The following is a 12,500-nucleotide window of genomic DNA, read 5'->3' on the forward strand; positions in this document are numbered from 1 at the left end:
AGAAAGAAAAAGGATTATGGGTTGATTGTTAGCAAATAGGTAAGACAGAAAGAAGTAAAGATTTGCAATGCTTAAACACAGGGAATAAAGTAGGCTGAAGGAAGGCAGGGAAAGCAGTAGACAATAAGATAGAATAACAGAAAATGATATAAGGTGATATCCTAATGAATGTATTTGTAATTGTCTGAATTAAGGTTGCCTTTGTCTTAGCCTGTTTTATGTGTTGAGATGGGATTTTAGGGGATAGACTTTTAATATTTATAGATTTTTCTTGGGATTACAATTTTGGCTTTGGGTGTTCTTTTGGCAATTCCAAATACAAAAAAATTAATATAATATTGTGGACTGTTAGATGCGAGAAACACTTGTGTTAACCCACACTGGACGGGTGGTACAGTACTGTACCGCGCATTCAAAAGCCCAGTGGCCGGGCGGCACAGTATTGTGCCAGCCATTCAATTAATTTAGGCCTAATAATTTGAACGCCCCGGCATTGGGACATTCAAGGCTAGAATTCCCCCGTCGTGGATGGGTTAAAGAGAGTGATCAGGGAAGTGAAACAAATGGATAGATATGCATGTGTGTATGTCAGTGCATGTGTATGTTGATTTGTCATCAAGGCATTTCTTTATTGGCTTTTGAACAAAATTATGAAAACTCTGGCCTTGCTATGATTCCCTGACAGGCCATTCCAAGCCTTAGTGATTGCATTTATATATTTTGTCCATGCCTGATAGAGAAGAAAACAAAACTACAGTAAGGGAAGAAACACATGCTGTGAGTTTCTCTCTTTACTGCAGATAGGTTTCATTTATTTGTTACTGTGTTACTGTATTAGTGATAGTGCATGATCTTATTTATTTATTTTTTAAGTAGCAGATTTTATTTATATATGATGTGATTTAAGGTCTATCTTTAGGTATTTTATATTAAAGATTAATGTGGTATTGCATATGTGCATGCATGAATATATATATATATATATATATATATATATATATATATATATATATATATATATATATATTATATATATATATATATATATATATATATATATATATATATATATATATATATATATATATATATATATTATATATGTATATATATACATTTATATATTTATATATATGTATTTTTTTTTCTTTTCTTTTCTGTTCTTTTCTTTTCTCTTCTCTTCTCTTCTCTTCTCATCTTTTCTTTTCTGTTCTTTTCTTTCCTTTTCTTTTCTTGTCTTTTCTTTTCTTTTCTTGTCTTGTCTTGTCTTTTCTTTTCTTTTCTTTTCTTTTTTTTTTAATCTTTTGTAAGCTTTTCTTTTCTTTTCTGTTCAGTTCTTTTCTTCTTCTTTTTTCCATATCAGGAATAGCCACAGAGTTATCTTTAAGGCATGATGCCAAAAGGATTCAATAATAGGTGGTGTATACTAGCTAAATTGAAAGAAAATTGAGGTTGAAGGGCAGTGAGGATACAGTCTGAGTTCTTGGTGAAAATGAAGAATTTTAAAAGGAGTTAGAATGAATAACAAACAAGAAACTGAATGACTTTTACAGTTTTTTGTTTTCTTTTGAGGGGGGGGGGCAAAAAATACATCAACCAGTTGGAATTCTTCTAAATCTGTTTGATTATCTTGTTTGCCTTAACAGGCCATAAAAATTTATGCCCAAGATATGAGGAATTGTGTAGCACTGCTCTGTGTAGCAATGCAGAAACTATTGGATATTGATGCATTACAGGTAAAGCATACAGTTATTTAAAAAATCAGACTATCATCTCATGGTATAGGTTTTGGTATTTTTGTAGTGTTAGAATTGGGTTTCTGTTAAGGGATTATGGGTCCAGGAAAGTGTGATGGATTTGAGTTGTCATTAATTCCAAAAAATTATTTTAAGTCAGTGATATTCACATCAGCTACATGGTAGATATTTAGGTTGATGATAATAGCAGAATTTTCCATGACATAGAGCCAAAATTATGATAAAAAAGGGATGAAATATACATTTATGATAACACAGATCATGCCAGTAAAGGCAGGGAGAAAATTGGTTCTTCAATTCATGAAAGATATGGGCCCATTTTTCAAGTTTGATTAATTTATTGTGTTAGTCACTTGAAATTAGAATGTAAAATATATGTTACATTCAATATTTCCCTAATGGAAGTAATATTCTACAGAGGTCTGTAGTCTAAATTGCATCCAGAAATAGTGGATACTTGGAAAATATCTGCTGGAAGATTTTACCTGGATTAGATATTAGGATTGGCTATGCTGTTATGTAAAGCCTGCCCATGTTGATGCTAGATTAAATCAAACAATGACTTGTGCTTCTTCAAATCCATGTGGATCTCTGTAAGTGAGATTGTATCCATGAGCTAATTCTATGATACTAACAAAAGAAAGAAAATTATGTGTAAACTATTAACCATTGCTTAATAATTGTATCTGCTATAACCAGAAAGATTATAAAAATGATACAAAATATATTTAGTAAAAAAGATCATTTGAATTATGATTAATACACAATATGATATTAGGAAAAGATTTCCTCAGGAGAAAATATGAACTAAAAAGACAATATCTATGATAAAAACTCCATGCAAGCTTTATTATGTTCAAGTTTGTTATCTTACCTCAGGGAACTAACAGTGATTTGACTGTTCTCTTGACTTAGAATGCATAAAGCTTATGATACACAAATGAACTAAACTTTTCATTTAAAATAATCTTTTTTATAATGTTCTTTTGTATTTGTTTCTTTTCGAATGTGCTTGTTGATATCATGCTTATGTTTAATGTTTGAAATTCTATTTATAGGTCTTATGTTCAATGTCTGCCCATAGCTTGACTCATAAAGCTTATTTTTTTCAATACTAAATGTCATGGCTATTAATTATATCTTGTATGATCTTGGCTAAGTTGGTTGTTATATGTTTTGCATATGCACAAGATATAAGGGAACATTCTTCAGTTCATGTATGGCATAACAAAACTCTCACTCAATGTTTGAAAATATTACTTATAACCTTTTGTATTAAGATTCGGAAATGCTCCCAGATATCATTGCAAAAGGAAAGAAGTATGCCTTTGGATAGATTTAAGAGTATTTTTGTGTAATGCACCATATTTATACATTTCCTAAAGCACCAAATGTAATGCATGAGTAATAACAGATAAAGATTCTGACTTGATGCCTTTACTGCAGTAGATAAGGAATGCATATTGACTCTTTACATTATACTCCAGAGAGGACATGCTGGAGCACACATCTCTTTTGTACCCTGGCAGAGAGGATATGTTCAAGCGCAGTCTGGCACAGCTGCGGCAAGACATCATGAAAGCCAACACCTTAGTCCGTGAAGCCAATTTCTTTGCGGATGAAATGGGCAAGCAGACGACCTTCGGGGTGACCCTCCAGATACCTCCCCAGAACCTCTCTCCCAACAGGAAGAGGTCGGCATTTGTCAGTGAGCCTGCTATTCTAGTCAAGAGGAAAGGAAAACCAAACCAGGTAATTTGGAGATGAATTTCCATTTAAGGTATTCATACAAATTATTAAACAAATCATAATAAGTATAAGAGTGACTGATGAACAAGCAGGAATCTAGTTTTTGGATACTTTTGGATGTATTCTTTCTGATTATTTATTGATATATTAACCCATTCGCACCGGTTGATGTCCTATCATATGGTTGGAAAATATCCCCGGACCCAGGTGACATCCTGAGACGTCTTGCATTTTCTTGTCGAGTTCCAGTTGGGGCAGTTGTGATGTGCTGAAACGTCAGCAATAGATCACTAGATTGTTCTTAGATATAATAATTTTTCATAATTTCTTAGACTCTGTTACTTTAGTTTATGTGTTTCAATGTTATCAAATGAGATATAATAAAAAAAAAAAAAAAAAAAAAAAGATGTCACAGAAGACTTACTTGATATTGATGACATCATGATAATTTTTGCTTCTTGACTGATTGAATAAAAAAATCTGAACTGAAAAACTGTTGTGAAAATAAATGTGGGAAAAACACCCTGGCACGAAGCGTTGCGCGCTTGTTATCTTCCTAGTGTAAGCAGGAGTAGGCGGAAATACGTCCTGTTGTGAATGGGTTAAAAGTAAAGCAGTTAAGCATTCATTTATATTTTAACCATTGAGAGGATTAGGGATAGAATTTAATGCATAATAGAAAATAAAATATATATTCCAGTTTAACCTATTATGAAGTGCTTTGTTTGATATACTACATATTTATCACTACTGTAATGCCTTCCAGGTTTGGTCGATGGAGAAGCTGGAACATAAATTAATTGTGATGCGAGAGATGTATGATGAAAAGCAAAATGACCCCCTGCTGTCCCGTCCTGAAGCAGATCCATTTTATGAAAGTCAGGAGAACCATAATCTGATTGGAGTGGCGAATATATTCCTAGATTGCCTTTTCCATGATGTGCGGCTAAATTACCACATTCCAATTATCTCACAGCAAGGGGAAGTGGCAGGGAGACTACAGGTAATTCATTGACTGTTTTTACTATCTGTTAGATATATAAGAATGATTAAATTTTGTTGTCAGCACTTTAATATTCAGAAACTAATATTTTTGTATTTCTTTCCCCCTGTGCAGGTTGAAATTAGCCGTATTTCTGGTCAATTTCCACAAGAGCGTTTTGCAGACACCCTCTCTGAATCCTCTGGAGATTCTGCACAGAGTAGAGAGGAAGATGAAATTCAGAATAATACAGTCACAGTGAGGGTAAGGGTACTCTTTTTTCCTCTTCTTTTTAGTTTCAGTCAGAAAAGATGAAAAAAAAAAAAAAAAAAAAAAAAAAAATCTGTAATGACTGGGAATTTATGGCTAAAAGACAATTTCTATGCTGAAAATAGTGAAAGAATATATGAATCAGATTAGGCCAAAATTGCCATGCCATATATTTGATATTAGTCTTCAGTAGTGCGAACCTCATTTTTTTTTTGCTAGATCGCATGATGTTGGCAGCATTGCAAATATCACCAATATAAGTGGCCACTGTGTCATTTTTCAATGTAAAAAGATGACAAAGCTGTTCTGTGAGTTTCAGACTGAAAGTTTTATATCTCCCCTCCACAGGTATGCATCAAACAGGCAGCTGGACTTCCACCTTCTCTGTCACACTTTGTATTTTGTCAGTACCAATTTTGGGGTCAGACAGAAAGTGAAGTAGTTGCACCTGTGGTCAATAATGAGTTCCCTGCAGCTCCAACTTCTAAAGACTCTATGACCTTTAAGGTATGATGCCAGTGTTTCTGTCTTTTTCTTCTCATCTTGGTTTTGTTACATGGAGATAATGTAAGAAAGGAGAAGGATTAATTCCTTGATACATTCTGTTTGTAATTTTGTTTTACCATTTTTTTGATATCTGTGTAGAGATATAAGATAAGTCTGGGCTTATATATTTTTTGTTATTTTCCAGTTTGAACATTCAAAAGATTATACTGTCATGGTCACAGAAGACCTCTTAGAGCACTGTGCTGACGGTGCTCTTTCAATTGAGGTTTGGGGTCACAGGTCTGCTGGCTTTGGCATTTCACGTCCTGGTTGGGAGGTTGACCAGCAGTTAGCCAAGGCTCGGTCCCTTGTTGACAGGTAAGAGTTGCAGAAATAAAGCCTTATAAATTGGATCAGGATTGAAGAATTAATTTATTTATCAGAATTAAAGAATGACTTTATTGACCAGAATTAAAGAATTGAATTAATGATTAGAATTAAAAAATGTATTGATTATAAATCTGTAGTTAGAAAACGTGAAGAACTAAGATGGAAATAAACTAGCCCAGCTACACATCCTAAGAGTTATATTCTTTCCTTATTTAGAAAATAATGTTGATGTGTGTTGACAGATGGAATGAACTGACAAGAAAAATAGAGATGTGGGTTGAGATTCAAGAACTTGGAGAGTGTGGAGACTATGTTTCTGTTGAAGTTTTACCACAGAAGGATGTTTTAACTGGTGGGGTTTACCAGTTACGCCAAGGGCAGCAGCGTCGAGTAGTTTGCCGGGTTAAGCCTGTTTCCAATTCTGGTACCCTTCCACTGATATGTGAGGTAAAGCCACTGTCCTTGTTTTCATTTAGAATTCTTAGGTAATGCTGATTATTGGTAAATCTTGATGGTAATCAATATTTCAATGACGAAACTGGTGAAAAATCACTAGTTTCAAAGATGTTGGTAATGAGGTCAACTATACTGGTAATGAAATTGGAATAGTCATACATATTCTTCCTTATTTTCCATTATTTAGATTAATGCTTGTTGATTATCTAGACCTGACCTTAATCTTGCTTTTATTGTTGTTATGATTATAATTGTTTTTCGTCATTTCAGGCAATAACAAGTATAAATATTGGGTCAGTATGTGGACGTCTGAGATGCCAGCGGCAGTTAGACTCATATACAGAAGAAGATCTTAATATTCTTCGTGAGAGATGGAGTGAAGCTCTGAAGCGAAGAAGAATGTATTTAGACCAGCAGGTAAATCATAGTGAACACAAAAAGGATATGACACAAAATTTCAAAAGATATTTTATTATTTTCTGTTACTGCATGTGAAAATATTTTGATAATGATATTCTGAAATGTATGTAAATTCATAATGCTCATAAATGTACATTGATTTTATTTTTAGATCCAAAAGATTATCAACAAAGGAGATAAAAATGAGCATGATATGGAGCGTGAACAGTCACTCGTGGATCAGTGGGTGACTTTAACAGAAGAGAGAAATGCAGTCTTGGTTCCTGCTGCTGGATCGAATATCCCAGGCGCTCCAGCTGATTGGGATCCGCCTTCTGGTATGGAGGCTCACGTCCCAGTCCTTTTCCTTGATCTAAATGGTAAGTATGAATGTCAGGGATATGCGCTAATTTAAACAAACGATGATGTACAAATACATTCAGGCTTCCATACTCATGTATACATCAGAATGCATTCATGGCTTAGGCCAGTTCAAGGCTGGCCTAAGCCTTTATGGGCTCCTAAGCAGAATTTGATTAGGAACCCTTACCTCTTCCATTGCCTAGGCACTGCCAATTTTAGTAAACATTGTTAATGCTTGGTCATTTGCACACATAATTAGCATGTTGCTATTGTGCTTTTGCATGATTACCATTAACCCCCTAAGTCTGATATGTAAAACTGAGCTCTTTAAGTGATAAAGAACAAGTTAAAACATTCATATTGATTTGTAGCTAAGGTGCAACATGATAAAATAAAAATAGGGACTCTAGGCTTCTTGTACAGTTATTTATATGTAAAGCATTCTGATTATCATCCTTAACCCATTGGCACCAGGTGACATGATATCATGTCATGAGAATATTTTGCTCCTGACTGATGACATCCTATCTTATCTTACATCGTTATGTGTATATTATATACTCATAGCAAGGCCATTTGCATAGACACATTTTTCTTTACTCTTGAAAACGATATAAACAAATACAAAATCCTCCTATTATTATGGGTGAAAAATGGTGCCAGGACAACATTAGGCAAATACAAGCTCTAGCATGCATGGGTTAAACAAATACTTAAATGAATAGAGTGGTAAAAAGTGCAATACATAGCCATAAAGGACATTCATGTGCCTTCTCTCATTTGTTTTTTTATCTTCTTTTCAGCTGATGACTTTTCAACACAAGGCTTTGGTGATACTATAACCATTGCTGGAACAAATGCCATAGTTCCAAAGGAAAACTGCAACAAATTCTTCCAGTTGCCAATTATCAAATGTTATGAAAAGGATGTTTGTGCTGTAGCCTCTTGGGATTCTTCCATCCATGACAACCAGTACCTCAATAGACTCACGCCAAGTAGGTTGAAGTTGTTGCAAGTGGATTAGTTGTTTTACTGCTAAGCTCTGATATGTATCATTTTATGTTAAGTGTCTATATAATCATTATTTTATTTTCATATGCATATTAAACCTTGATGTTTGCTTATAGTTTGTGTATAGAGTGATTTTTCATGATTTATATTCTAGTTCTCATTATCTTGTTCAATCTTTCACAGATGATGAAAGAGTGTACCTGATTGTAAAAGCCGTTGTGCGTCTCTCACATCCTGCACCGATGGACATGGTATTAAGGAAACGGCTGGCAGTCAATATCTATAAAAAACAGTCGTTAACAAGCAAGTTTGTCAAGTCATTCATTGGGTCAACAAATACCCTTTATGAAACTGGTATCATGTATGAAGTTGTGTCAAACATTCCAAAGGTAAGAATAAGGCAGAAGCAAACTGAATTATGCTGAATGTATGGGGTAACATGAATCAAAAAGATATATTGAAACAGCTACAAAACAGATGAAGTGATATATTTTGATATTTCAAATCCTCTGAGGATTGCTCTTCAGACAAAGCAAACAAGGTTTGTGTTTTATCTGAAGAGGAATGCTTGCTGAAATCATCATATTTATTATATTTTCTATTAAGGCTGTGTTTCATTTCATGGGATAAAAGTTCTTTATAATAACTTTTCTCATGAGGCTCTTGCTCCTTTTTTCCAAACCTATGCCAATTCTTTAAGATCTAGTTTGATCATACACAGTATTCTCATTTAAGAGTTTTCTTTGTACAGGCAAGTGAAGAATTGGAGGAACGAGAATCACTTGCCCAAATGGCAGCTAATGCTGATGATTCTCATGCAGAAGATGGAGAAACATATATTGGTAAGTTTTATTTAGTTTTATCTGGAATTTGTTTTTATTGTTAATAGTTACTTCAATTTTTTTTTTGTAATCCTTCCGAGATGGGCTGCATCTAAAGTTGTTCAGCGTGGGCCTGATTATTATACAAAAAAAGTTTCAGCTACATAACTACATAGAGAGTGTTTTATCTGTATATCATAAGGAGTTGTAAGTGACACAGGGGGTTGTAAAGGGTTATGTTTGTCAAATTTGTGGACCTTTGTGAAGTCTTACTGTATTTTGAAAAGGTTAGGATGAACCTTAAAAGTATGCTCATAGATAACTAAACTAAAACTGCATCAGATAATTATGCCTTCATACTAATAAGAATTTATTGCCTCAATATTTTTCATATTAGATTCAATCTTGCTTTTGCATTGTTGCAGGTACATATAGGGTAGAAAAAATATATATCACAACATTTTTGGCTTTATAGGAAAGGATAACAACTACCCTTCCCTCATTAGAAGAATATCAATATATGCCACATAACACTTTTTTTTTTAAGTATACCCAACAACTGCCCATTCTCAAACCATAAAAATAACTAGTGTATATCATAACATCTTAGATTTTACAAGAATACTTAACTACCTCACCACATTTCCTTAAACCATAAAAATAAAACGGTGTATATCACAGCATTTTAGGTTTTACAAAAATGCCTAACTGCCTTATCACATTTCCTCAAACCAGAAAAATACACCAAGGGAGTGACATCAGTGGAATCCATCCTAATGCTGGACAGATTGCGGCAGAATGTTGCCGTCAAAGAGCTGCTCCAATCGGCTGGAAGGCCACTCATGAGGAAGACTGCATCCGTCCCTAACTTTTCTCATGTGAGTAGACGGGAAAATTTTGTATAGTTTTTATTAAAATTTTCTACAGTATTGTTGTTTATTAATTTGATGAATTTTCTTCTGACAGTGTACATTATGAACTTATCAATCAAATTGCTTTTTTCCGTATGGCTTTTGATTTAGTTCTCAGTGAAACCTCTTTATAGTACAGGAAAAGAAGACTAAATTCATTTGTCATTTTCCAAGTAATTATAATTCAAGAATAGGGAATTAACAAAAAAAGTGAGATTTACATTTTTTAGACTTTGCTTATATGTATGAGATGAATTACAGGTGTGGATATACCCTTTTTTCACATTATAATTGACAGATAATTCATATGATTATTCCTTGGATGGATTGTAAATTAATGATGTCAGTAAAGTGCAGTTGCAAGTTTAATAAGTTTCCAGTGCTTGCAAAATTCAATGTATGATTCTATACTTTATATCCATAAATTTTATAACAATTTTCTCTGTTCTTAGTATAACTTTCATAATGATTAAATGAAAGCTATATATTCATTAATTTTTATTATCAGCATTTGAATCATGTGAATGACAATGAGTATTGTGTTTTCTCTACTAGTTATATTTTTTTTATTACTAATGCTGTCATTATTATTATTATTATTATTGATATTATTATCATAATTATTATTAATACTGTTTTCATTATCATCATCATCATTATCATCGTCATTGTTTTTTATTATCATCAATATGGCTATGTTTTTATTTTTATGAAAAGCTTAGCTATTATTTTTATTGTTATCAATTTTTCAATTGTTTTTATTGTTATTATTATCATTATTATTATTATTATTATTATTATTATTATTATTATTATCATTATTATTAGTATTAGTATTATTAATATCTTTATTTCTAGTATTATTGTTATTATTTTATTAATATTACTCTTGATATTTTTATTAGTATTAGTATTAGTTTTGTATTATCATTATATTTTTTACTATTATTAGTACTATTATCATAGTTATGATTATCATGATTATAATGATACTAATTATAATAGTAATGATTATTATTATTATTATTATTTTTATTATTTTTATTATTTTTATTATTAATATTATTAATATTATTTTTATTGTTATTCTTATTGTTATTAATCATCATCATTGTTATCATTATTATTATCATTTTTATATTTAATTTGTTATTGATATTATAGTTATTATTGACATTGATATACATTCACTATTATGATTATTCAGAAAAAAACATTGAATGTAATATGCAAAACTTTAGAGCATTACATTTTAGGATTGCATTCATATACTAAAAACATGATCAGTGATGAATTATCATGCTTTAGAAGAAGATGGTCATAAAAATGGAAGGGCAAATTATATACAGTGAAAGTTAAGCTTATTTCAATAATATTTGTTATCAGAGCAATGCGTGTGTGTCTGTATTTCATTTCAGATAAAAAATATTTTTACATTTCAATATTTGCATACAAATATGAATGCCTTAAATGTTAAATTGAATGCAATATTTGATGCTCTGTGTGTGCACATGCACATGCAAAATGCACACATGCATGTGCATAGGCTATACATATGCACATGAACTAAGCCATGCATATTCATATAAACTTTACTCACATTATTATAGTAGAAAGTTATTAGATTTTACTGTATATACTGATGAAAAGCTTTGATTATGAATTGTTCATGGAAATATTAATGATAGCATACAGTATATTATGAGTATACAAATATATAGAAAAAAAAAAGAAAAAATAATGTGTGTGTGTGTGTGTGTGTGTGTGTGTGTGTGTGTTTATGTTGACATATTTATATATTTATGTATTTATATACTTAGATTATGAAGACACAGCCACAGTAAGTAAAAATGAAAATGTGGCTCATTAATCGTTTACATTTATTTCACACACACACACACACATACACACACACACACACACACACACACACACACACACACACACACACACACACACACACACACACACACACACACACACACACACACACACACACATATGTATATATATATATATATATATATATATATATATATATATATATATATATATATATATATATATATATATATATACATATACATATACATATGTGTATGTATATGTATATGTATATGTATATGTATATGTATATGTATATGTATATGTGTGTGTGTGTGTGTGTGTGTGTGTGTGTGTGTGTGTGTGTGTGTGTGTGTGTGTGTGTGTGTGTGTGCATGTGTGCATGTGTGTGTGTGTGTATGTGTTTGTATGTGGTGCGTGTACGTTTGCGTGTGCGTGTGTGTGTGCGTGTGCGTGCCCGTGTGCATGTGCGTGCGAGTGTGTGCTTACCTGTGTGCGTGCGCGCATGTATACTTACATGTGTGCATGTATGTATATCTTTATTGATATACATTTTTCAAAGATGTTTTCTTGCAGTTGCATTAAAAAAATGGATTCACAGAATTTGATGTGAGGAGACACATTACTAGTGTTGTTCTTTAAGGAGGTTTTACTATCATCACAAGAGAAGCTTGAATGGAAACTGTATATATGATCTTCAGAAATATTTGATTGCAAATCTAGGAGAATTAATTAAAACTTTTATATTCATCCTCATAGGCTTGAATGATTGCCAGAAATGTATGACATGATTAATGAGTTTTGATTAGAATATTGAGTGTTTGTGTGATGAATAGCCTATTTGAATAATTGTTGTTATATATAGTGTAAGGGGCTTTGTTTATTGCCTTTAGCTTTTATTTTATGTCAAAGATTGCTTTGAAAATGACCGGGCAGGTAAGGTATTTGTTTTTTCCCTTTAGTTAACAGTTGTTTGTTGCATATCACTAAGTAGTTAGCCTGAAAAGGACTGAGGCAGCATTAAAAAAGAGATATAGTTTTTAATAAAGATGAGTTACTT

General features: G+C 32.2%; 1 protein-coding gene across 9 annotated transcripts in view; it reads left to right on the forward strand.

The window, feature by feature from the left end:
- Khc-73 (Kinesin heavy chain 73) overlaps positions 1-12,500 on the forward strand; it is a 283,596-nt gene that overhangs the window by 236,946 nt on the left and 34,150 nt on the right. For 7 of the 9 annotated variants that reach the window (XM_043005522.2, XM_043005523.2, XM_043005526.2 and 4 more), the window contains exons 16-27: positions 3,245-3,509; positions 4,273-4,509; positions 4,624-4,752; positions 5,107-5,265; positions 5,450-5,622; positions 5,877-6,081; positions 6,361-6,507; positions 6,662-6,869; positions 7,656-7,847; positions 8,047-8,252; positions 8,615-8,705; positions 9,420-9,562. In XM_043005522.2, the coding sequence (XP_042861456.1) occupies positions 3,245-3,509; positions 4,273-4,509; positions 4,624-4,752; positions 5,107-5,265; positions 5,450-5,622; positions 5,877-6,081; positions 6,361-6,507; positions 6,662-6,869; positions 7,656-7,847; positions 8,047-8,252; positions 8,615-8,705; positions 9,420-9,562 (2,155 nt within the window). The remainder of the gene's footprint in view (positions 1-3,244; positions 3,510-4,272; positions 4,510-4,623; positions 4,753-5,106; positions 5,266-5,449; positions 5,623-5,876; positions 6,082-6,360; positions 6,508-6,661; positions 6,870-7,655; positions 7,848-8,046; positions 8,253-8,614; positions 8,706-9,419; positions 9,563-12,500) is intronic. The other 2 variants (XM_043005525.2, XM_086539238.1) reach the window with 1 other exon arrangement.

The sequence above is a fragment of the Penaeus japonicus genome, unplaced genomic scaffold, assembly GCF_977035675.1.
Source record: "Penaeus japonicus unplaced genomic scaffold, GWHDUDI00000001_assembly GWHDUDI00000008, whole genome shotgun sequence".
NCBI classification, from domain to species: domain Eukaryota; kingdom Metazoa; phylum Arthropoda; class Malacostraca; order Decapoda; family Penaeidae; genus Penaeus; species Penaeus japonicus.